Source organism: Muntiacus reevesi, chromosome 3 (genome assembly GCF_963930625.1).
Source record: "Muntiacus reevesi chromosome 3, mMunRee1.1, whole genome shotgun sequence".
NCBI lineage: Eukaryota > Metazoa > Chordata > Mammalia > Artiodactyla > Cervidae > Muntiacus > Muntiacus reevesi.
The window spans coordinates 145680423-145704422 of NC_089251.1; the positions used below are offsets into that span (position 1 = coordinate 145680423).

At 36.3% G+C, this 24000-nt stretch overlaps 1 protein-coding gene across 1 annotated transcript in view; it reads left to right on the forward strand.

Annotated features, from left to right (window-relative positions):
• The first annotated feature begins 485 nt into the window (after window positions 1-485).
• LOC136164132 (cation channel sperm-associated targeting subunit tau-like) overlaps window positions 486-24000 on the forward strand; it is a 69593-nt gene continuing 46078 nt past the window's right edge. The window contains exons 1-4 of the mRNA XM_065928930.1: window positions 486-722; window positions 14581-14667; window positions 15215-15266; window positions 16601-16746. Of these exons, the coding sequence (XP_065785002.1) occupies window positions 486-722; window positions 14581-14667; window positions 15215-15266; window positions 16601-16746 (522 nt within the window). The remainder of the gene's footprint in view (window positions 723-14580; window positions 14668-15214; window positions 15267-16600; window positions 16747-24000) is intronic.

Here is a 24000-nt window from a genome sequence, read left to right on the forward strand (position 1 = left end):
GACATTGCTACACTAAATGTGTGTGGAATATAGACGTCTGAGAAGAAAGATGAATATTAACGTGTTGTGTTATGAATCTATGGAACAGTTGAGTAAAAGTATCCAAGTAGACTGTTAAAAATATAGCATCCGGAACTCAGGGATAGTGTTCAGAGGTGTAGGGAGAAGAGAGAGGGTTTATGATGGATTAAGGGGCAGGCAGGAAACGATCTAAATTCAATCTAAATTCAGTCGCCGTGCTGAGGAGCTTTGCTATCGGCCAGCAAGCTCAGACTTCCTTCAAAGGAAGGCTGAAACGGCCTAAGCAAGGGCTTGAAGCTGAAACCGGCACAGCCCCTGCTCCAGCCCCGGGCAGAGGCCAGCCGAATGTGCAGGTCACGTGGTGCGGGTGCGTGCACAGGAAAAGCGCGGGAAAGGGAGGGCTGCGCCTGCGCAGTAGCCGGCAGTCGGTTAGTGCGCAGACCCGCCCAGCCGAGGATGGAGGGATGGAGCCGCCCCAAGACATGGCTAAGGTTTCCAACACAGAAGACAATCACAACAGGCGGGTCCATTCCCTGTACGCAGCACCGTTATTTCAGAGAATTTCCCAAACCCACTTGGAAAACATGCAAGCGAGGGGATCGGAATTCTCTTCTACAGCCTGGAACGTCCAGGAGCAGGACAAGACCTCTAAGCTGTCCAAAGTCGAGTTCAAGGAGAGTCCTGGGTACCGGTTGCTGAATGTAAGTGGGGGTCTGGCGGGTGGAGTCTGTCCCCTGACCCCGGAGAGGGTCAGGCAGGACCGAGGGGTCGGTGTGCCAGTGGGAGGGAGGGAAACCTGCCCTCGTTTGGGGAGTGGTACCACCTGAGGGAGAGTTTTCTTGTGGGGCAGTGACAGTTATTTAACTTGTCAGAGCCCCGTTTCGTTACAGCCTACCTTGAAGGGTTGTCTGAAGAACTAAAAGCTAAACTAAATAATATAAAATAAATAAACTAAATAACTAAAATAATATAAACTAAAATAATAGAAAATACTTAATGCAGTGTGAAGTAAAGCGTTAATAAATGTTAGCTGCTATCATCATCATCATCACTGGGAATTCATTTGTCTAAAGGGCTAAACTCCAGAAACTTCAGTTAACTCTCTTTTCAATGCCTGAGGTTCTTATACATGGATCTGTAGGAGCAAAACTGTATCATGTCTGCAAAATGAATTATTGGCGTCCTGTTCTTAATTAGGCAAACTTGTATCTGAAGTGTGTGAATTAAACTCGAGTTTAATTTCCATTTAGAGAAGGCAGTGGCAACCCACTCCAGTACTCTTGCCTGGAAAATCCCATGGACGGAGGAGCCTGGTGGGCTGCAGTCTATGGGGTCGCTAAGAGTTGAACAGGGCTGAGCAACTTCACTTTCACTTTTCACTTTGGTGCATTGAAGAAGGAAATGGCAACCCACTCCAGTGTTCTTGCCTGGAGAATCCTAGAGACGGGGGAGCCTGGTGGGCTGCCGTCTATGGGGTTGCACAGGGTTGGGACACGACTAAAGCGACTTAGCAGCAGCAGCAGAGTGGTACTGCCAAAGCATAGAGGAAATGGAAAAGGGAAATCAAACTGAAACTCACATTTTCAAAGTTTGTTAGAGCGTTATTAGGAAATTATGCATTCTTTGTTTTTCTTAAGTTATTAAAAAATAGTACAGTATTTATCAGGAAACAATTCATATACATAAAGATATTGTTCTATCAGGAAGCATATGGTACACAAATTTAAGGAATTAAATTTGCCTTCTAGTGATTGTATATCATTTTTCTATTTGAATTCCTGATTTATTTGTAATGTGTGGTATGCGGTCTGGATTTAATTTATTCTTTTCCAAAATAGATGTCACAACACCATTTATTTAAAAAAAAAAAAAGCCTATCTTTGCCCTAGAGTTTTGAGATGCCACCTTTATGCCTAAGATTTGAGCTTCCATATACTTTTTTTTTCTGGACTTCTATTCTGTTTGTGTTTATCAATACAAGTGCCAAGACCTTACTATTTTTTTAAGAAAAGATAAATCCTTTGTTGCAGGAATCTTTAACATGCTAAATGCCTTGTGAATATTCAAGAAGGGAATATGAAATGCCGCATTTCCCAAGTCAGTCATATTTAGTAGGCATTTCCCATATATTTCACGACTCTACCTTGGGAAAAGTACTTAAGACCATACTCTTTTATTTGAAGACTTAAAGTATGTTTTGAAGTCTGGTAGAGCTGGTCCCCTCCTCTCTTGTAGTTTTCTTTTCCTGTAACTTCCTGACTATTCTCTTTATAAAAACTTTGTTAACTTGTTTATCTCATAATAAAAGCCTTTTTAAAAACTAAAGATTGCATTAAATTGATAAATTAACTAGAACTGACATCTTTATGATGTTGGTCTGTCCTATCCAGAGATGTTTTTTTCATTATTCAACTCTACTTTTGTGTCTTTCAGAAGTGTTTTAAAGTTTTCCTCTTAAGAGTTTTGCCCACTTCTCATTAAGATTATTCCTCAAGTGGGGCTTCTTCTACTTACAGTTCACTTCAGTCGCTTGGTCGTATCCAACTCTGCAACCCCATGAACTGCAGCACACCAGGTCTCTCTGTCCATCACCAACTCCTGGAGTCCACCCAAACCCGTGTCCATCAAGTCGGTGATGCCATCCAACCATCTCATCCTCTGTCGTCCCCTTCTCCTCAATCTTTCCCAGCATCAGGGTCTTTTCCAGTGAGTCAGCTCTTCACATTAAGTGGCCAAAGTATTGGAGTTTCAGCGTCAACATTAGTCCTTCCAATGAACACCCAGGACTGATCTCCTTTAGGATGGACTGGTTGGATCTCCTTGCAGTCCAAGGGACTCTCAAGAGTCTTCTCCAACACCACAGTTCAAAAGCATCAATTCTTCTGCGCTCAGCTTTCTTTATAGTCCAACTCTCACATCCATACATGACCACTGGAAAAACCGTAGCCTTTACTAGACGGACCTTTGTTGGCAAAGTAATGCCTCTGCTTTTTAATATGCCGTCTAGGTTGGTCATAACTTTCCTTCTAATGAGTAAATGTCTTTTAATTTTATGGCTGCAATCACCATCTGCAGTGATTTTGGAGCCCAGGAAAATAAAGTCAGCCACTGTTTCCACTGTTTCCCCATCTATCTGCCATGAAGTGATGGGACCAGATGCCATGATCTTAGTTTTCTGAATGTTGAGCTTTAAGCCAACTTTTTCACTCTCCTCTTTCACTTTCATCAAGAGGCTTTTTAGTTCTTTTTCACTTTCTGACCTAAGGGTGGTGTCATCTGCATATCTGATGTTATTGATATTGATCTCAGCTTGTGCTTCTTCCAGCCCAGCGTTTCTCATGATGTATTCTGCATATAAGTTAAATAGGCAGGGTGACAATATATAGCCTTGACATACTCCTTGCTCAATTTGGAACCAGTCTGTTATTCCCTGTTCAGTTCTAACTGTTGCTTCCTGACCTGCATACAGGTTTCTCAAGAAGCAGGTCAGGTGGTCCGATATGCCCATCTCTTTCAGAATTTTCCAGTTTATTGTGATCCATACAGTCAAAGACTTTGGCATAGTCACTAAAGCAGAAATAGATATTTTTCTAGAACTCTCTTGCTTTTTTGATGATCCAGTTATTCATCTATTTTAAGGCTATAGATTTCTGTATGTTAATTTCATGACTTGCTTTCTTATTGAATTTTTAAAATATTTGAGTTAGTATTATTTTTAATTCTCTAGGTTTTAGATATACTATCAGATCATCTTCAAATAGATACAGTGTTACTTCTTTTCTTTTGATTCTCTTGCCCCTATTTGATTTTTCTTACCTAACTGCTTGGACTAATGCTCCCAGTTAGTAACATGTTGGGTCATAGTAGAGACCGTAGACAACCTTGCCTTGTTCCTGATCTTAGTAAATGTTTCCAGTTCTTCCCCATCAAATGAAATATTTGAAGCTTCAAACTTCAAGTCCTGGCTTAATTGCTATTTTTGTCAGTGTTTTAACAGGAAAAGTTGTTGAATTTTGTCAGGGGCCATTTATTAATAAAGATATACAGAGATAATTGCATAATATTTCTCCTTATAAGGAGAAATTCATTATTAGTGAATTTCCTATTATTGAACCAACTCATTACATTCCTAGAATTAATCTCACTTGATTATTGCATATTGTTTTCTTTGTGGTATTAGAGTCTGTTTTTATTATTTAGTATCTTCATGTCAATGTTTTTGTTATAATTATCTATTGGAAAAGGCAATGGCAACCCACTCCAGTGTTCTGGCCTGGAGAATCGTGTGAACACAGGAGCCTGGTGGGCTGCCATCTGTGGGGTCGCACAAAGCTGGACATGACTGAAGTGCCTTCGCATTCATCCATAGTTTTCTTTATGGGTTTAGGTATCAATGCTGTGCTTGCTTTGTAAAAAGAATAAAAAAGTCTTCTTTAATGGTGCCATGGGATACTTAATTTTTGAATTTGGTAGAATTCCCTGTGAAATCATCTGGACTGTATTTTTTCATTGGTGATAGCTCATTGCTAGCTGTCTCTCTCTCTCTCTCTCTCTTTTTTTTAATAGAAAGTGGTCTGTTCAAACTGTTTACCACTAGAGCATCAATTTTGTTGAATTGTATTTCCTTAGGAGATCCAGTGCAGCCAAATAAATAAATAAATATTTTTTAAAAAAAGAATATATCTTGATTTTGTCAATACATTTTCTGCATCTAGCTAAGTTATGTCATTTTTTTCCTGTATTGGACATACTTACCAATATAACTTATTATATTAATTTTATTACATTGATTTTTCAGATGAAAAAATCCCACTTTGTCATGGTGTATGGTTCTTTTTAATACGTTGTTGGATTTAATTTACTAATATCTTGTGAAAGATTTTTGCCTCCCGTGTTTGTAAGGAATAATGATTTATTGTTTTTTATCTTTGTGATGCTTGTCTGGCTTTGGTATTGTTAGGTCCATGAATCAAGGCAAATTGGAAGTGGTCAAACAGGAGATGGCAAGAGTGAATGTCGACATTTTAGGAATCAGCAAACTAAAATGGACTGGAATAGGTGAATTTAACTCAGATGACCATTATATCTACTACTGTGGGCAGGAATCCTTTAGAAGAAATGGAGTAGCCATCATAGTCAACAAAAGAGTCCAAAATGCAGTACTTGGATGCAATCTCAAAAATGACAGAATGATCTCTGTTCATTTCCAAGGCAAACCTTTCAATATCATGGTAATCCAAGCCTATGCCCAACTAGTAACACTGAAGAAGCTGAAGTGAACGGTTCTATGAAGATCTACAAGACCTTTTAAAACTAACACCCAAAAAAGATGTCCTTTTCATTATAGGGGACTGGAATGCAAAAGTAGGAAGTCAAGAAACACCTGGAGTAACAGGGAAATTTGGCCTTGGAGTATGGAATGAAGTAGGGAAAAGGCTAACAGAGTTTTGCCATGAGAACACACTGGTCACAGCAAAGACCCTCTTCCAGCAACACAAGAGAAGACTCTACACATGGACATCACCAGATGGTCAACACCGAAATCAGGTTGATTATATTCTTTGCAGCCAAAGATGGAGAAGCTCTATACAGTCAGAAAAAACAAGACCAGGAGCTGACTGTGGCTCAGATCGTGAAATCCTTATTGCCAAATTCAGACTTAAACTGAAGAAAGTAGGGAAAACCACTAGACCATTCAGGTATGACCTAAATCAAATCCCTTATGACTGTACAGTGGTAGTGAGAAATAGATTTAAGGGACTAGATCTGATAGAGAGCCTGATGAACTATGGATGGAGGTTCATGACATTGTACAGAAGACAGGGATCAAGACCATCCCCGTGGAAAAGAAATGCATAAAGGAAAAATGGTTGTCTGAGGAGGCCTTACAAATAGCTGTGAAAAGAAGAAAAGCAACAAGCATAGGAGAAAAGGAAAGATATTCCCACTTGAATGCAGAGTTCCAAAGAATGGCCAGGAGAGATAAGAAAGCCTTCCTCAGCAATCAATACAAGGAAACAGAGGAAAACAACAGAATGGGAAAGAGTAGAGATCTCTTCAAGAAAATTAGAGATATCAAGGGAACATTTCAGGCAAAGATGGGTTCGATAAAGGACAGAAATGGTATGGACCTAACAGAAGCAGAAGATATTAAGAAGAGGTGGCAAGAATACACAGAAAAGCTGTACAAAAAAGATCTTCATGACCCAGATAATCACAATGGTGTGATCACTCACCTAGAGCCAGACATCCTGGAATGTGAAATCAAGTGGGCCTTAGAAAGCATCACTACGAACAAAGCTAGTGGAGGTGAAGGAATTCCAGTTGAGCTATTTCAAATCCTGAAAGATGATGCTGTGAAAGTGCTGCACTCAATATGCCAGCAAATTTGGAAAATTCAGCAGTGGCGACAGGACTGGAAAAGGTCAGCTTTCATTCCAATCCCTAAGAAAGGCAATCCCAAAGAGTGCTTGAACTACTGCACAATTGCACGCATCTCACACGCTTAGTAAAGTAATGCTCAAAATTCTCCAAGCCAGGCTTCAGCAATACGTGAACCATGAACTTCCAGATGTTCAAGCTCGTTTTAGAAAAGGCAGAGGAACCAGAAATCAAATTGCCAATATCTGATGCATCATCGAAAAAACAAGAGAGTTCCAGAAAAACATCTATTTCTGCTTTATTGACTATGCCAAACCCTTTGACTGTGTGGATCACAATAAACTGTGGAAAATTCTGAAAGAGATGGGAATACCAGACCACCTGACGTGCCTCTTGAGAAACCTGCATGCAGGTCAGGAAGCAACAGTTAGAACTGGACATGGAACAACAGACTGGTTCCAAAATAGGAAAAAGAGTACGTCAAGGCTGTATATTGTCACCCTGCTTATTTAACTTATATGCAGAGTACATCATGAGAAACGCTGGACTGGAAGAAGCACAAGCTGGAATCAAGATTGCTGGGAGAAATATCAATAACCTCAGATATGCAGATGGCACCACCCTTAGGGCAGAAAGTGAAGAGGAACTGAAAAGCCTCTTGATGAAAGTGAAAGAGGAGAGTGAAAAAGTTGGCTTAAAGCTCAACATTCAGAAAACTAAGATCATGGCATCTGGTCCCATCACCTCATGGGAAATAGATGGGGAGACAGTGGAAACAGTGTCAGGCTTTATTTTTTTGGGCTCCAGAATCACTGCGGATGGTGACTGCAGTCATGAAATTAAAAGACGCTTACTCCTTGGAAGGAAAGTTATGACCAACCTAGATAGCATATTAAAAAGCAGAGACATTACTTTGCCAACAAAGGTCCATCTGGTCAAGGCTATTGTTTTTCCAGTGGTCATGTATGAATGTGAGAGTTGGACTGTGAAGAAAGCTGAGCACCAAAAAATTGATGCTTTTGAACTGTGGTATTGAAGAAGACTCTTGAGAGTCCCTTGGACTGCAAGGAGATCCAACCAGTCCATCCTAAAGGAGATCAGTCCTGGGTGTTCATTAGAAGGAGTGATGCTGAAGCAGAAACTCCAATACTTTGGCCACCTGATGCGAAGAGTTGACTCATTGGAAAACACCCTGATGCTGGGAGGGATTGGGGGCAGGAAGAGAAGGGGACGACAGAGGATGAGATGGCTGGATGGCATCACCGACTCGATGGGCATGAGTTTGAGTAAATTCTGGGAGTTGGTGATGGACGGAGAGGCCTGGCGTGCTGCGATTCATGGGGTCACAAAGAGTCGGACATGACTGAGCGACTGAACTGAACTGACCTCATAGAATAACCTGGGATGTGTACTTTCCTCTTTCCTCTTCTTTTTTATTTTCCTTGAGTTTGTTAAGGATTGTTATTATTTCTTAAGTATTTGATAGAATTCACCAGTGAAACAGTTTGGGCCTAAGTTGTTTTTGTTTGGTTTGGTAGGAAGAGCTTCAATTACTAATTTAATTTCTTTAGTTGTTGTAAGTCTTCCCAGATATTCTTCTTCAGTTTTGATAATATGTGCCTTGATAGGAATTTTTCCATTTCATCTAAATTTCTGATTGGTTAACATAAAATTGTTTGAGATTGTAAGTAGTTACCTTATATGACAATAAACTTTTGCAGATGCAGTGAAGTTACTGTTTGTGATGGAGGCCATTATCCTGGATTATCTGATGGGCCCTATGTGTAATCACAAATGTCCTTATAAGAGATAGAGGGATATTTGGACACACTCAGAAGAGAAGGCAGTGTGATCACAGAGGTAGAGGTTGGAGTGATGTGACCACAAGCTAAGGAATGCTGGCCTGTTATCAGAAGCTATAAGTTAGAAGCTATAAGACTGGGTTTTTCCTTAAAATTTTGGCCTAGGGGGACTGATATTAACTTCTGGTCTACACAACTGTGAAAAAACAAATTTTTGTTGTTTAGGTCACCAAGTTTGTAGCAATTTGTATAGCAGCTACAAGAACTAATACAATGCTATTTCTTTATAATCCTTTTAATTTTGTAAGATCAGTGGTATACCCCTTTCTTTTTTGGTTTTGGTAATTTTTAACCTCTATCTTTTTTCTTCATCAGTATAGCTAAAGATTTGGCAGTTTTGGTGATCTTTTCAAGTGCCTACCTTTAATTTCATTGATTTTCTGATTTTTTTAATCTTAATAATTTCTATTCTAACCTTTGTTTTCTTCCTCTTGCTTACTTTGAGTTGAGCTTGCTCTTATTTTTCTAAGTATGTTTAATGCTAATTTTCAGCTGAGTGCTGCTTTAGGTGCACTTCATGAATTTTGTATTGTGTTTTCATTTTTATTCAGCTCATAATATATTCTGACTTCTGTTGTTCTTCTTCTTTGACCCAGAGCTTATTTACAAATGTTTTTAATTCCCAGGATTTGTGTATTAGCCAAATTTCCTTGTGTTCTTATAATTTATTCTGTTGAAGTAGGAGAACATTCTTTGTTTGATTTCAATTCTGCCAAATTTTATTGAAACTGGTTTTGTGGGCTAGCATATGGTACATCTTACAGAATGTCCTGTGTGCAGTTAAAGATATGTATTTTGGGGGGTTTTGTTCAGTATTTTGTTTGTGATATTCATTCATGCTGTGTGTATGTGTAGTTCCTCATTTTCCTTGCTTTGTAATATTCCATTGTATGAACATATCACATTATATTTATCCATTCCATTGTTAATGAATATTTGGGTTGTTTCTAATTTTTGGCTATGGTGAATAATACAGCTGTAACTGTTCTTGTATATGTCTTTTGATACACATATTTTTGCATTCTGTTGGGGATATATCTAGGAATAGAATTTCTGGGTCATTATTATGTATATATTCAACAAAATACCAAACGTTTTTCAAAGAGAATATGCTAATTTATATTCCCACTGGCAGTTTGTTAAAGTTCTAGATAATCTCCATCCTTCATTTCATAGTGTTTGTCTCTTAATGGTTAGGCATCTCATGGAAGTGTAGTGGTATCTCTTTGTGGTGTTAGCTTTCATTTCCCTGAGGACTAATGAGGGTGAGTTCCCTTCCAAATGATTATGAGTGATCTGATAAACTATTTTGTGAAGTTCTTGTTCCCCATTTTTCTGTTGGATTGTCTAACTTTTTCTTACTAGTTTGTATACGTTTGTGTACACATTCTAGTTATAGGCCCTTTGTCAGTTACACTAAACATGTGGCAAAAATCTTCCAGTGTCTTATCTTTTCACTTTCCTCTGTGTGTGTGTGTGTGTGTGTATGTGTTTTCAGCAGTGTCTGACTCTCTGTGACCCCATGGACTGCGCTTGCCATGCTCCTCTGTCCATGGGATGTTGCTGGCAGTAATACTGCAGTGGGTTGCCATTTCCTCCTCCCGGGATTGGAACCAAGCTTCCTGCATTTTCTACATTGACAGGCAGATTCTTTACCACTGCGCCACCTGGGAAGCCCCTTCACTTTCCTAATGGTGTCATTTAATAATAAACAGAAGTTATTAAATTTAATGTAGTTTATAGTGTTTCAAACTTTTTCTTTGTGGTTATTGCTCTGTGTTCTGTTTTAGAAATCTTCTACCTATATCATCTTCTAATTGTTTGTATCATGAAAACGTCATGAAAGTCTTCTGTGTTATCTTCTAATCGTTTTTTCTTTCACATGGAGAGCTACAATTCACTGTAACTGATTCTGTGTGTGTACTGTGAGGTATGAGTCAGGTTTTCTATTCTTTTTCTCTCTCTTTTTTTCCCGTTTGTCCTTCATTCTTTTCTCTTCTTTCCTTTCTCTCTCTCTGCTTTTTCTTCTTTCTCTCTCTTTCTTCTGTGTGGCAATTTCTACTTAACTCATTTGAGAGTGTTTTTTCCCCACTATTCTTTAGCTCTGTCTTTGTCACAAGTGAAGTTTGCATAAATGTTTGTTTCCAGACTCTCTAATGAGTTTCTTTGGTGCATTTGTCTATTGTTATGCTAATGCTAATCCCATTCTTCAAGGGCTTCCCTTGTGGTTCAGCTGATGAAGAATACACCCTCAATGCCGGAGACCTGGGTTCGACCCCTGGGTTGGGAAGATCCCCTGGAGAAGGGAAAGGTTACCCACTCCAGTATTCTGGCCTGGAGAATTCCATGCACTGTACAGTCCATGCAGTCTCAAAGAGTGGACACGACTGAGCAACTTTCACTTCACGCTAATGCTGTTAGACATTAAGAAATAATGTCTTTGTTTCTTTAATTTTTAAGTATGTTATCCTGTTTTTCTTCAAGATTGTCTTGGAAAAGCTCATCAGTTTCCACAGGACGACTTGTTGGAACTTTGATTTTGATTGCATGAAACTATAGCTCAATTTGAGGAAATGAATTACATATATAGATATATATAATATAAATATAAAATAATATCTAATGTTTATATGTAGATATGTATATTTACATATAAGCATGTATAAAGTATATATAACATATTATACTTATGTATAATATATACATATTATGTAATATAAATATATATATATGTATATATATATATATAAAATACAACTTCTTTATGCTTTTACACTTATTTATTTTTTCTAGGCTTCTCTTCCCCTAGTCTTTGATTTTTTACTTCTTCAGACCCGCTTGAAATATTGTTACCTCCTTTGCTAACACTCTTTCTCCTCACTCCCCTTATCTGCCCTCTGTTTATGCAGTGGTTTATAGGCATCCTGAATGGGGCTTGGTACCGGAATCAAAGCCCTTGCTTCTCTTTATCTCCAGAGTTGTGACCGTTAGTACTTTCAGAAAAGTGGACAACCAAATAGGGAACTAAGTATAACTTTCATCCAAGGCATTCTGGTGATGAATCACAGTTGAAAACTATTACGGAATTCTTACCTCCATATCATGTTGAAGGCAGTGGGCCTATCAGATGGAGAAGGAGAAGTACCTTCATTTTGAGCAGACTGTGCTGAGCTGTGCACACACGTGGGAACTGGCAGCTTCAAACCTCCAGAAAGAGAGATATAGGCATCTAAATGTGACTTCTTAGCAGTATTCTCCAAATTTCTTTGACTGCACAATATTATCAATAAAAATATGTGAACATCTTTAACCAATGTTTTGAATATTTATTTATACATTATAAAATGTAATGCAATTTACTTTATAGATTCTACAATATACAAAAATTAAAAATTATAAATAAGCAATATTTCTAAAACTGATTTTTAATTCATTTTGTTTATTAGTGGTACAGAACTCAATAAGTATCGCTATTTTTGAAAAACATGATTTAATACTTAGTGATGTAGTGGTTTGAAGTTCTGGTTTAAGGCAAATTTATTTCAGTATTCGGTTTTTAATGCTGTTATATTTAGAAAAGATACCTTTAAATATTTGAAATTCCAATTGGAAGCACAGCTTTTTCATTGAGCCTGTTAAATCACAGTACTCATTTTTTCCTTTCTGCCATGTTATTCAAAGTCTTTAGCTCACATATTTTGCATAAAATGTTACTTCTCTGATTAATTAGTTCTGGTAAACTCTGGGGAGGGCTTTCATTTTTTTACATTTAAAAGGAAAAGTGTTCTCTTAAGCTGCTGGTGGGCTTCCGTGGTAGCTCAGCTGGTAAAGATCTGGAGAATCCTCATGGACAGAGGAGCCCATGGGGTCGCAAAGAGTCGGACACGACTGAGTGTCTAAGCACAGCACACAGCATACAACCTGCCGAAGCTCTTCATTTGTGGATGTTTTAAACAAAAGTGTTTCTAAATTTTTAAAGTGTGATACTGTGAGCTTCTAGGGTGCTCATAGGACCTTTCATATACATAAAGAAACATTAGAAGGAAATATTTCCAGTAGTTTTTAAAATGTTCTCATCTTAACGTGAGTTTATTTCAAAAAGATAGTTTTTTCATACTCATTAACATGTCACCACCTTACTCTGAAAGGACAGATTAAGAAGTATATATTTTAAAATATTTGCTAATTTGTGTACTACTGACAGCCATCAAAGAAAAGTTTAGCAAGTTGAAACATTTCTTTTTGTAAAACCAAAGTGTATGATGCATCTTTTATGTTTACCAACTTTTTAAAAGGGCTTTGCCATGAAATTTCTTGTGATCAACGTTTAGCTATTTGCAAAGTAGACTAAATATTCTACTACTCAAGGTAATGTAATTGATTGACCTACTTAACTAGCAAACGCAATACCCAAACTGTTTTAAAGAATTCCATGCACATGTAGCTTGTACAATAAATGACAATATCTGACCAATTGAATAAATTATTGTTTTTCCATGTATAAGATATGTGCAGAGAATGAGTAAAGATAAACTCCCTCTTCTCAGCATTTGTTTTTCTTATAGTGAAACTGTCCTTGTTTTTTTATTTGTCTTCACCACTGGCCTGAACTTCTCAAGGGCAGGAACATTTCAAGCTGAAATCAGCATAATGCCAGGCATATAATCCTGCCAGTATACTAGTGAATGCTAATTGATGTAAGGATAGTGAGGTTGCCATTAGCACTAGGAGGGGGAAGATGCTAGGAAAAGATAAACCTGTAGGCTGGTGGGTTTTCAAAGAAAACTGCGGAATGGGGGAGAGTGGTCCAGAAAGGCCTTTGGAAACAAAGTGCAGAACGATGTAAGTGAATGTAGAGGCTTTTAAATAGAAGTGCCAGGGGGGACTTCTGTTCAAGGTGGGGCCAAAGGTGGCAGAGAGAAAAGGCAAGTGGAATTAATTGGAATTAAAATTCTCCGCAGGTTCAGGATAAATTCTATGTGGTGTCAGAGGCTTTATGAGACTAGTCTTTAGAAGTTTTGTTCAAGGTTCTAAATAGAATTTTGGCAGAGTTGTTTTGCTCATGCTGCTGCCATTGAAGAGAGCTCTGCTCATATGAGGAAGGAAAAGTAAAAAAGATGATAAAATGAGGGATTGTTAAGTAAAATGCGAGATTCTTAAGGCTAAATTGAGTATTAGTATTCTAAAGAAGTTTTTCCTAATTATTTTGTAGTTATTAAGATGCATTTTCAAAGTAGACTTCCATAAGAAGATCATTAAAACTTTAGAAAGTATGAGGTTCCATATTAAATACACATAGACTGTACACAGATTGATATTTTTGTAACAGTACAGTAATTGTCATTAAGTTAGCTTAACCTGTGAATTAACCACATATAAAAAGCACATTAAACCAGTCAGATGCAACAATAGCAAAATGATCCAAGATAGATAAAAAAAATGTTTTCAGTATACCTCAAGTGTTTGTTCTGTCCTTTAAAACAAAATTTTCAACACAACTAAGGATTTATGCATATTATAAGAATTAAACAAGTGATTCTTAAAAGACACATAACAACAAAGCTTTTGGGAAATTTTTCCTTATAGAAAAGACCATGTTGATTCAAGTTCAGCAATGGTTGAGAGTAAATATAATTCTCTTTTTTAGGTTAGATTTTTAATAGACCATTTGTTCACTATTCCCCTAGCCTTTCCCCTCTTTCCCCTTCCCATCTCTTGCTCTTTACTTTCAAAATCTATATTAAAGTGTCTTGTAATTTTTAAATGCTAACCATTATGTGTAGTGACTGGAGCTTTTAAACACAAAGTTAAATATCAACCCACAGATATTTGATTGAGTTACTCTGGATGAAATCACACAATCAAAAACCAAAAGCCATCTATTTATTAATCCTTTCCAGGGTACTACTATTCCAAAGGATGTAATTGCAGTCCCTGCAGTGGCTGATAACTGAAGGAATATTGGAATAATTTGCACCAGGATTACTGCTGTTTGTGAGATAGAGGATCTAGTCCGTATTAGATTGAGATGATCATTTTTTGTTAGCAAAGAGAACTCACTGTTCATGCTATTATGTACTTCTCTCCTGTCTCACAATTACCTTAATGATTTTACATTTAAATGTACACATTTTGTTTCTCTGCTAACTTAATAATAAACTTGGGGGTAGAGATGAGTTTTCAAGTCATAGAATATATAATACTAAAATATATAGTATCTGATACTAGACACTCATGAAATACTTGTTGAGAAGTGGTATTTTATCTAATTATATTCTTCTTTGCCTTCTAAAGTCTCAACTTATTTACATTGTAGATGCTGAGAAAAACTCTTAAAGGGTCTGGAAATAAAGAACAAGAAGTAACACATGAGACACCAAGTTTGGTGCCATTTGGGGATGTGGTATGTATGACTAAATCTCGATAAAGCCATATAAATTAGTTCTTATTTCATATGAAGACAATTTAATGTTTATTGCATGGTATCAAAAAACATGAATAGAAAATGGCTGTCTCTGATAACCATATTCATGAATTTTTCATTTTTATGAGTCAGATAAGCATTCTAATAATCACTGAAATTATGGAAAACATTCTGATTTGCAGAAAAACTTATCTGTACTAGGGATTCCCAAGATGTTATGTTTTATCAGTCCTTACCTAATGTAAAATGAAAATAATTCAGACAGTGACAGCTGTATTGAAGTTAATAAATGAATCATTTTTGGCTTTGTATTCTTGTTTATTTTAGGTTTACTTTGAACAAATCTTGCCTATTTTTCTTCTGTATTTCTGCTTTATATCTGTGACTAGATATTACTAATAAAAAAAATTCAAATGAGAAAAACTAACAAAGTGAAACTTTAAAAATATAGTTTGGTGACAGTAAAATGAAAGAAAAATTAACTTTAAAAAATTCATTCTCTGTGTTTTTATTTTGATTGTTATAGGTCGGCTGCCTGGCCATTCATGTAAGAAACTGCAAATGTTTTACGCCTAAGAGTATCCTTTCTTTTGATTTAACGATCATACTATGATCATATGTCACTGTTTCAGTTATATATTGGTGCCTTACAAAACACTCAGAGACTCAGTAGCTTAAAACATTAACCACTTTATTACCAGTCATTATCTGTGCATCCACTAAGTGGTTCTTCTGCTTCACACTTTCACAGCTGGGGCTGTAGTTCAAAAGGGCTGGGATGTCCAAAAGAACTCATTTACATGTCTGGTGCCTTGATGAGAATGCCTGAAAGACTGGACTTAGCTGAGAGGTTGGACCTTTCTTCCCCTGTAGTCCCAGGGCCTTGTCTTTCATCATTAATTTTTTTCTGCATTAGTTTTTATTTTAAAATGTTAAAATACTACCTTGATTACTGAAGTTTCTGGTGTCCACTTAACTTTGTACCCTGGGTAGTGCCTCTCTCAGCTTGTCCTAGTCTCAGTCATGGTCATGTCCATTGCATCTTAAAACAGTCACAGGACTAGGCCAGATTCAAGAGCAGAAGGAAATACTAAGTTCACTGTTTGAGGTGGGGAGTGACAAAAGATTTTTAACTATCTGTAATCCACCTCAATCATCATGTAAGTTTAAGAAAAAATATTTATCTTCTTGGATGATAGTACTAATTTATTTCTATGCGTCTCTTAAACATTGTTTAAAGAATTTATTTTTCTCGGTGATTTTAAGTAAGTTGAATGCTTATTATTGGATTATTGTGGCATAAAACCAGCCTCATTATGAAGGCTTGATGGTTCATTTTTATATAAAGTGAGTTATTGAAGAGAATTCTACATAAGCAGAGTTTTAAAGATAAATCATGAAAACAAAAAATTGTTTTAATTCATGGAGTGCTATGAAAGATAAAATACTGACCAATATAGTATATGTGAAGTAGATAGTAAAGTGAATTACAAGATAGAGTGCTGCTTTGAATTTTGTTGTCCTAAAATTAAGAATAGATTATTCTGAATTATTATATTTTTTGAATTTTCACATAATTATTAGAAAAAAATTTCAAGTATGTGTTGGAGTGTTTGGTTACCTTAAAAATAAATATATAGGAAAATTTTCAAAATCATTATAATGAAAATGTGAGGATAAAAATATGATAAGTAATCTAATGAAGAATCAACCGTCTTTTCCTGGTTGTGCCTACTGCCAACGGGCAAAAATACTATTTTAAAAGACTTTCCTTTTTGTTTAATATGCTCTATAACTTCTTTTTTTATTTGATTGAGTCTTAGGTTTTGGCCTGAATTGTTTAATGGGTTAATTTTACAATGTGTTACTGTTCAGTCACAACGAAATTTGCTTCCTAAATATGTATTTTCAGTCATTTCCCAGCATTACAGTAATTTGTTCATTCGCATCTCCATTAACAATGTGGTGAAATGTACAAAAACTTGTAGCTTGCTATCCCAAAACACTGAAAAGGACTTTATGATTACATTTGATGAAGTGAAGTATTTTTCTGTACAGGTAATGTTAAATTTCTCTTCTAGAAAAAATAATGTATTTTTAAAATTTGAAATGTCTACACTAATATGTTTTTTCTTCAGGGGATAGGAAAAAAAAAAAAACAGTGTTCTTTTAGTTGATATTTTACAGTGTTTATTTCTATATTATGGGCTATAATGATGTTTTTGCAGCTTACTGTAAATTATATAATTGTGGTGTTCTTCTCTGAGAGCTTGTTGTTGGTGATTCTCAGTTTTTATCACACATGCATACATTCTTCTCTTTCTCACTCTTCCCTCCCCATCTGCCCTCTTCCACCTGTCTTAGTCAAGGTGGGCTATTATAGCAAATTGCCACAGACTGGATGGCTTAAACAGCAGCCCTTTATTTCTTGCTTTTCTGGAAGGTAGAAAGTTCCTTAGAAGGACACTAATCAAAATTCACAAGGTCTCCAACTCTCATGACCTAGTTACCTCCCAAACACCCCATGAACAAATGCCATTGCATTGGAGCTTTAGGCTACGGCATGACTTTTGAGAGACCCAAGCGTCCAGTCCATACACACCTGTTTTTCATCTCCTTTTCCCTTACCTCTCTGCTTTCTTCTTGTGTAGACTCTCTCTCTTTCCTTTTGCATGGATTAGCTTGTTAGTCTTTATAGCAACCCTTTGCTATATACTCTTATATATACTCTTATTATCATCTTTGTTTTGCAGATGAAGAAATAGGTACTGTACGGTTTAAAGAAATTTCTTAAGGTCATATAACTAGTAATTGGTGGAGCTGAGAATGCAGTCAGTCTGGCTTCAGTTGTCTTCATTAGACCGTCTCCCACCAGGGCTCACTCGACTGAGTTTACTTCTGTTTACAGTTAAGCTTCCTAGAATCATAAATGTATCTCAGAGTTGTCTTTAAAATGAGAGATACATCAAGGGTAAAACAGATCACCAGCTCAGATTGGATGCATGAGACAGGTGCTCAGGGCTGGTGCACTGGGAAGACCCAGAGGGATGGAATGGAGAGGGAGGCAGGAGAGGGGATCAGGAAGGGGAACACATGTAAATCCATGGCTGATTCATGTCAATGTATGGCAAAAACCACTACAATACTGTAAAGTAATTAGTCTCCAATGAATAAAAATAAATGGAAAAATAAAAAAAATAAAATGAGAGATGCTATTTCATTTAGCTGCAGGATTCCTTGATTAGTCCAATTGTTTCCTGATAGTTTTATTACATCAGTTGAATTTTAGTGAAATCCTAAAACATTTTCTCTATGTCATATATATGTATATATATGTGTGTGTGTGTTTGTGTACATATGTGTGTTTATATATATTTCAAACTTCATTTTGCTTAAGTGTTGAGTAATGAAAATACTTCTTTAAACATGTGTTTAAAAAAGCATTATTTTCCTAGGTTCAATCCATATTATTTCTTTTACTTTGCAAATGATTTTCCTATGCTTTATTGCCAAGTTTTCAGGAGTTTTGTAGATATATGTTCATTTAAATAAAGCTGGCAAATAATACTGGAAAAAATATAAATTAATAGGGTGCTTATTTTCATTAGATAATCAAAATATTTTCCCTATGTTTATTTTAATAGGAGCTATTAGTTTGATTATAATAACAGGAGAGTTTTAGTGGAACTCTAATGAAAAATTTTGGAATTATCTAGTAATATTAACATAGAAAATTGGACAAGCAAACAAAGAAATGTGAAAAAAAAGCAAGACATTAATTCCAGGGAAATTAAAAAAAAAGATACAGGACTAGAAACATAATCATTGCAAGTGTATTATTAAATCCTAAAAATAGTTACATATACATAATATAAACACTAAGTATTAGTCTAACAAAAAAGTATGAAATATATTGGAGCACTAATGGGAAAAGAAATGTGAAAATTGTGGGACAGGCTACTGACAGCTCATGTTTTTCTTCCACAATAAGCAGTCAATAGATTTTATCTATATGACCTCAGTGTTCATAGTAGCATTATTTATAGTGTGAAGATATGGAAGCAACCTAAGTGTCCATAAACAGATAAATGGAAATAGAAGATAGAATACATACATGTATACACAATGGAATACTACTCAGCCATGAAAAGAATGAAATTTTACCATTTACAGCAACATGGATGGACTTGGAGGGCATTATGCCAAGTGAAACAAGTCAGAGAGAGAGAGAAATACTGTATGATATCACTTATATGTGGCATTGAAAATGTACAGCAGATTGGTGATTATAAGAAAAAAGAAGATTCACAGATACAGAGAAGACAAAAGTAATGGTTACCAGTGGGGAGATGGAAGGAGGAGGAGCAAAATAGGGATGAAGAATTAAAAGGTACCAACTATTAGGTATAAAATAATATGTTGTTTTCCAGCAACGCAGGAACATAGCCCTGAGTGTCAACTTACAGGCTGCCATAGTCACACCTAACACATAGACCCATCTCAAAACTCATTACTGGACACTCCATTGCACTCCAGAGAGAAGAAATCCAGTTCCACGCACAAGAACACCGATGAAAGCTTCCCTAACCAGGAAACCTTGACAAGCCAATCGTCCAACCCCACCCACTGGGTGAAGCCTCCACAATAAAAAGGAACCACAGACCTCCAGAATACAGAAAGCCAACTCCAGACACAGCAATCTAAACAAGATGAAAAGGCAAAGAAATACCCAACAGGTAAAGGCACATGAAAAATGCCCACCAAGTCAAACAAAAGAGGAGGAAATAGGGAATGTACCTGAAAAAGAATTTAGAATAATGATAATAAAAATGATCCAAAATCTTGAAAACAAAATGGAGTTACAGATAAGTAGCCTGGAGACAAAGATTGAGAAGATGCAAAAAATGTTTAATAAAGACCTAGAAGAAATAAGAGTCAATTAAAAATGAATAATTCAATAAATGAGATAAAAAACACTCTGGAGGGAACCAAGAGCAGAATAACGGAGACAGAAGATAGGATAACTGAGGTAGAAGATAAAATGATAGAAATAAATGAAGCAGAGAGGAAAAAAGAAAAAAGAATCAAAAGAAATGAGGACAACCTCAGGGACCTCTGGGACAATGTGAAACGCCCCAACATTCGAATCATAGGAGTCCCAGAAGAAGAAGACAAAAAGAAAGGCCATGAGAAAATACTCAAGGAGATAATAGCTGAAAACTTCCCTAAAATGGGGAAGGTAATAGCCACCCAAGTCCAAGAAGCCCAGAGAGTCCCAATCAGGATAAACCCAAGGCGAAACACCCCAAGACACATATTAATCAAATTAACAAAGATCAAACACAAAGAACAAATATTAAAAGCAGCAAGGGAGAAACAATAACACCCAAAGGGATTCCCATAAGGATAACAGCTGATCTATCAATAGAAACCCTCCAGGCCAGAAGGGAATGGCAGGACATACTTAAAGTAATGAAAGAGAATAACCTACAACCTAGATTACCGTACCCAGCAAGGATCTCATTCAGATATGAAGAATTCAAAAGCTTTACAGACAATCAAAAGCTGAGAGAATTCAGCACCACCAAACCAGCTCTTCAACAAATGCTAAAGGATCTTCTCTAGACAGGAAACACAGAAAGGTTGTATAAACGTGAACCCAAAACAACAAAGTAAATGGCAACGGGACCATACCTATCAATAATTACCTTAAATGTAAATGGGCTGAATGCTCCAACCAAAAGACAAAGATTGGCTGAATGGATACAAAACAAGACCCCTATATATGCTGTCTACAAGAGACCCATCTCAAAACAAGAGACACATACAGACTAAAAGTGAAGGTCTGGAAAAAAATATTTCATGCAAAAGGAGACCAAAAGAAAGCAGGAGTCGCAATACTCGTATCAGATAAAATAGACTTTAAAATAAAGGCTGTGAAAAGAGACAAAGAAGGACACTATATAATGATCAAAGGATCAATCCAAGAAGAAGATATAACAATTATAAATACATATGCACCCAACATAGGAGCACCACAATATGTAAGGCAAACACTGACAAGTATGAAAGAGGAAATTAATAGCAACACAATAGCGGGAGACTTTAATACCCCACTCACAACTATGGGTAGATCAACTAAACAGAAAATTAACAAGGAAACACAAACTTTAAATGACAAAATGGACCAGCTAGACCTAATTGATATCTATAAGACATTTCATCCCAAAACAATCAACTTCACCTTTTTCTCAAGTGCACACAGAACTTTCTCCAGAATAGATCACATCCTGGGCCATAAATCTAGTCTTGGTAAATTCAAAAAAATTGAAATCTTTCCAGTCATCTTTTCTGACCACAGTGCAGTAAGATTAGATCTCAATTACAGGGAAAAAATTATTAAAAATTCAAACATATGGAGGCTAAATAACATGCTTCTGAATAACCAACAAATCAGAGAAGAAATCAAATAAGAAATCAAAATATGTATAGAAATGAATGAAAATGAAAACACAACAACCCAAAACCTATGGGTCTCTGTAAAGGCAGTGCTAAGGGGAAGGTTCATAGCATTACAGGCTTACCTCAAGAAACAAGAAAAAAGTCAAATAAATAACCTAACTCTACACCTAAAGCAACTAGAGAAGGAAGAAGTGAAGAACCCCAGGATTAGTAGAAGGAAAGAAATCTTAAAAAATTAGGGCAGAATTAAATGCAAAAGAAACTAAAGAGAACATAGCAAAAATAAACAAAGCTAAAAGCTGGTTTTTTGAAAAAATAAAATTGACAAACCGTTACCAAGACTCATTAAGAAACAAAGGGAGAAGAACCAAATGAACAAAATTAGAAATGAAAATGGAGAGATCACAACAGACAACACTGAAATACAAAGGATCGTAAGAGACTACTACCAGCAGCTCTATGCCAATAAAATGGACAACTTGGAAGAAATGGACAAATTCTTAGAAAAGTATAACTTTCCAAAACTGAACCAGGAAGAAAAAGAAGATCTTAACAAACTCATCACAAGCAAGGAAATAAAAACTATAATCAGAAATCTTCCAGCAAACAAAAGCACAGGACCACAGCTGAATTCTACCAAAAATTTAGAGAAGAGCTAACACCTATCTTACTCAAACTCTTCCAGAAAACTGCAGAAGGTAAACTTCCAAACTCATTCTATCAGGCCACCATCACCCTAATACCAAAGCCAGACAAATATGCCACAAAAAAAAAAAAAAAAAAAAAAAAAAAAAAAACAAAAATACTACAGGCCAATATCACTGATGAACATAGATGAAAAAATCCTTAACAAAATTCTAGCAAACAGAATCCAACAACATATTAAAAAAATCATACACCATGACCAAGTGGGCTTTATCCCAGGAATTCAAGGATTCTTTAATATCCACAAATCAATAAATGTAATACACCACATTAACAAATTGAAAGATAAAAACCATATGATTATCTCAATAGATGCAGAGAAAGCCTTTGACAAAATTCAACACCCATTTATGATTAAAACTCTCCAGAAAGCAGGAATAGAAGGAACATACCTCAACATAATAAAGCTATATATGACAAACCCACAGCAAGCATTACCCTCAATGGTGAAAAATTGAAAGCATTTCCCCTAAAGTCAGGAACAAGACAAGGGTGCCCACTCTCACCACTACTATTCAACATAGTTTTGGAAGTGTTGGCCACAGCAATCAGAGCAGAAAAAGAAGTAAAAGGAATCCAGATAGGAAAAGAAAAAGTGAAACTCTCCCTGTTTGCAGATGACATGATCCTCTACATAGAAAACCCTAAAGACTCTACCGGAAAACTACTAAAGCTAATCAATGAATATAGTAATGTTGCAGGATATAAAGTTAACACACAGAAATCCCTTGCATTCCTATACACTAACAATGAGAAAGCAAAAGAGAAATTAAGGAAACAATATCATTCACCATTGCAACAAAAAGAACAAAATACTTAGGAGTATATCTACCTAAAGAAACAAAAGACCTATACATAGAAAACTATAAAACACTCATGAAAGAAATCAAAGAGGACACAAACAAAAAACAAGAGACAAAAAGAGGACACAAACAGATGGAGAAACATATTGTGTTCATGGATTGGAAGAATCAATATTGTCAAAATGACTATACTACCCAAAGCAATCTATAGATTCAATGCAATCCCTATCAAGCTACCAACAGTAGTCTTCACAGAACTAGAACAAATAATTTCTCAATTTGTATGGAAATACAAAAAACCTCGAATAGCCAAAGTAATCTTGAGAAAGAATGGAACAGGAGGAATCAACCTGCCTGACTTCAGACTCTACTACAAAGCCACAGTCATCAAGACAGTATGGTACTGGCACAAAGATAGAAATATAGATCAATGGAACACAATAGAAAGTCCAGAGATAAATCCACGTACCTATGGACACTTTATCTTCGACAAAGTAGGCAAGGATATACAATGGAAAAAAAGACAACCTCTTTAACAAGTGGTGCTGGGAAAACTGGTCAACCACTTGTAAAAGAATGAAACTAGAACACTTTCTAACACCATACACAAAAATAAACTCAAAACGGATTAAAGATCTAAATGTAAGACCAGAAACTATAAAATTCCTAGAGGAGAACATAGGCAAAACCCTCTCCGACATGAATCACAGCAGGATTCTCTATGACCCACCTCCCAGAATATTGGAAATAAAAGCAAAAATAAACAAATGGGACCTGATGAAACTTAAAAGCTTTTGCACAACAAGGAAACTATAAATAAGGTGAAAAGACACCCCTCAGATTGGGAGAAAATAATAGCAAACGAAGCAACAGACAAAGGATTAATCTCAAAAATATACAAGCAACTCCTGCAGCTCAATTCCAGAAAAGTAAATGACCCAATCAAAAAATGGGCCAAAGAACTAAACAGACATTTCTTCAAAGAAGACATACAGATGGCTAACAAACACATGAAAAATGGTCAACATCACTCATCATCAGAGAAATGCAAATCAAAACCACAATGAGGTACCATTACACGCCAGTCAGGATGGCTGCTATCCAAAAGTCTACAAGCAATAAATGATGGAGAGGGTGTGGAGAAAAGGGAACCCTCTTACACTGTTGGTGGGAATGCAAACTAGTACAGCCGCTATGGAGACCAGTGTGGAGATTTCTTAAAAAATTAGAAATAGAACTGCCATATGACCCAGCAATCCCACTTCTGGGCATACACACCGAGGAAACCAGATTTGAAAGAGACACGTGCACCCCAATGTTCATCACAGCACTGTTTTTAATA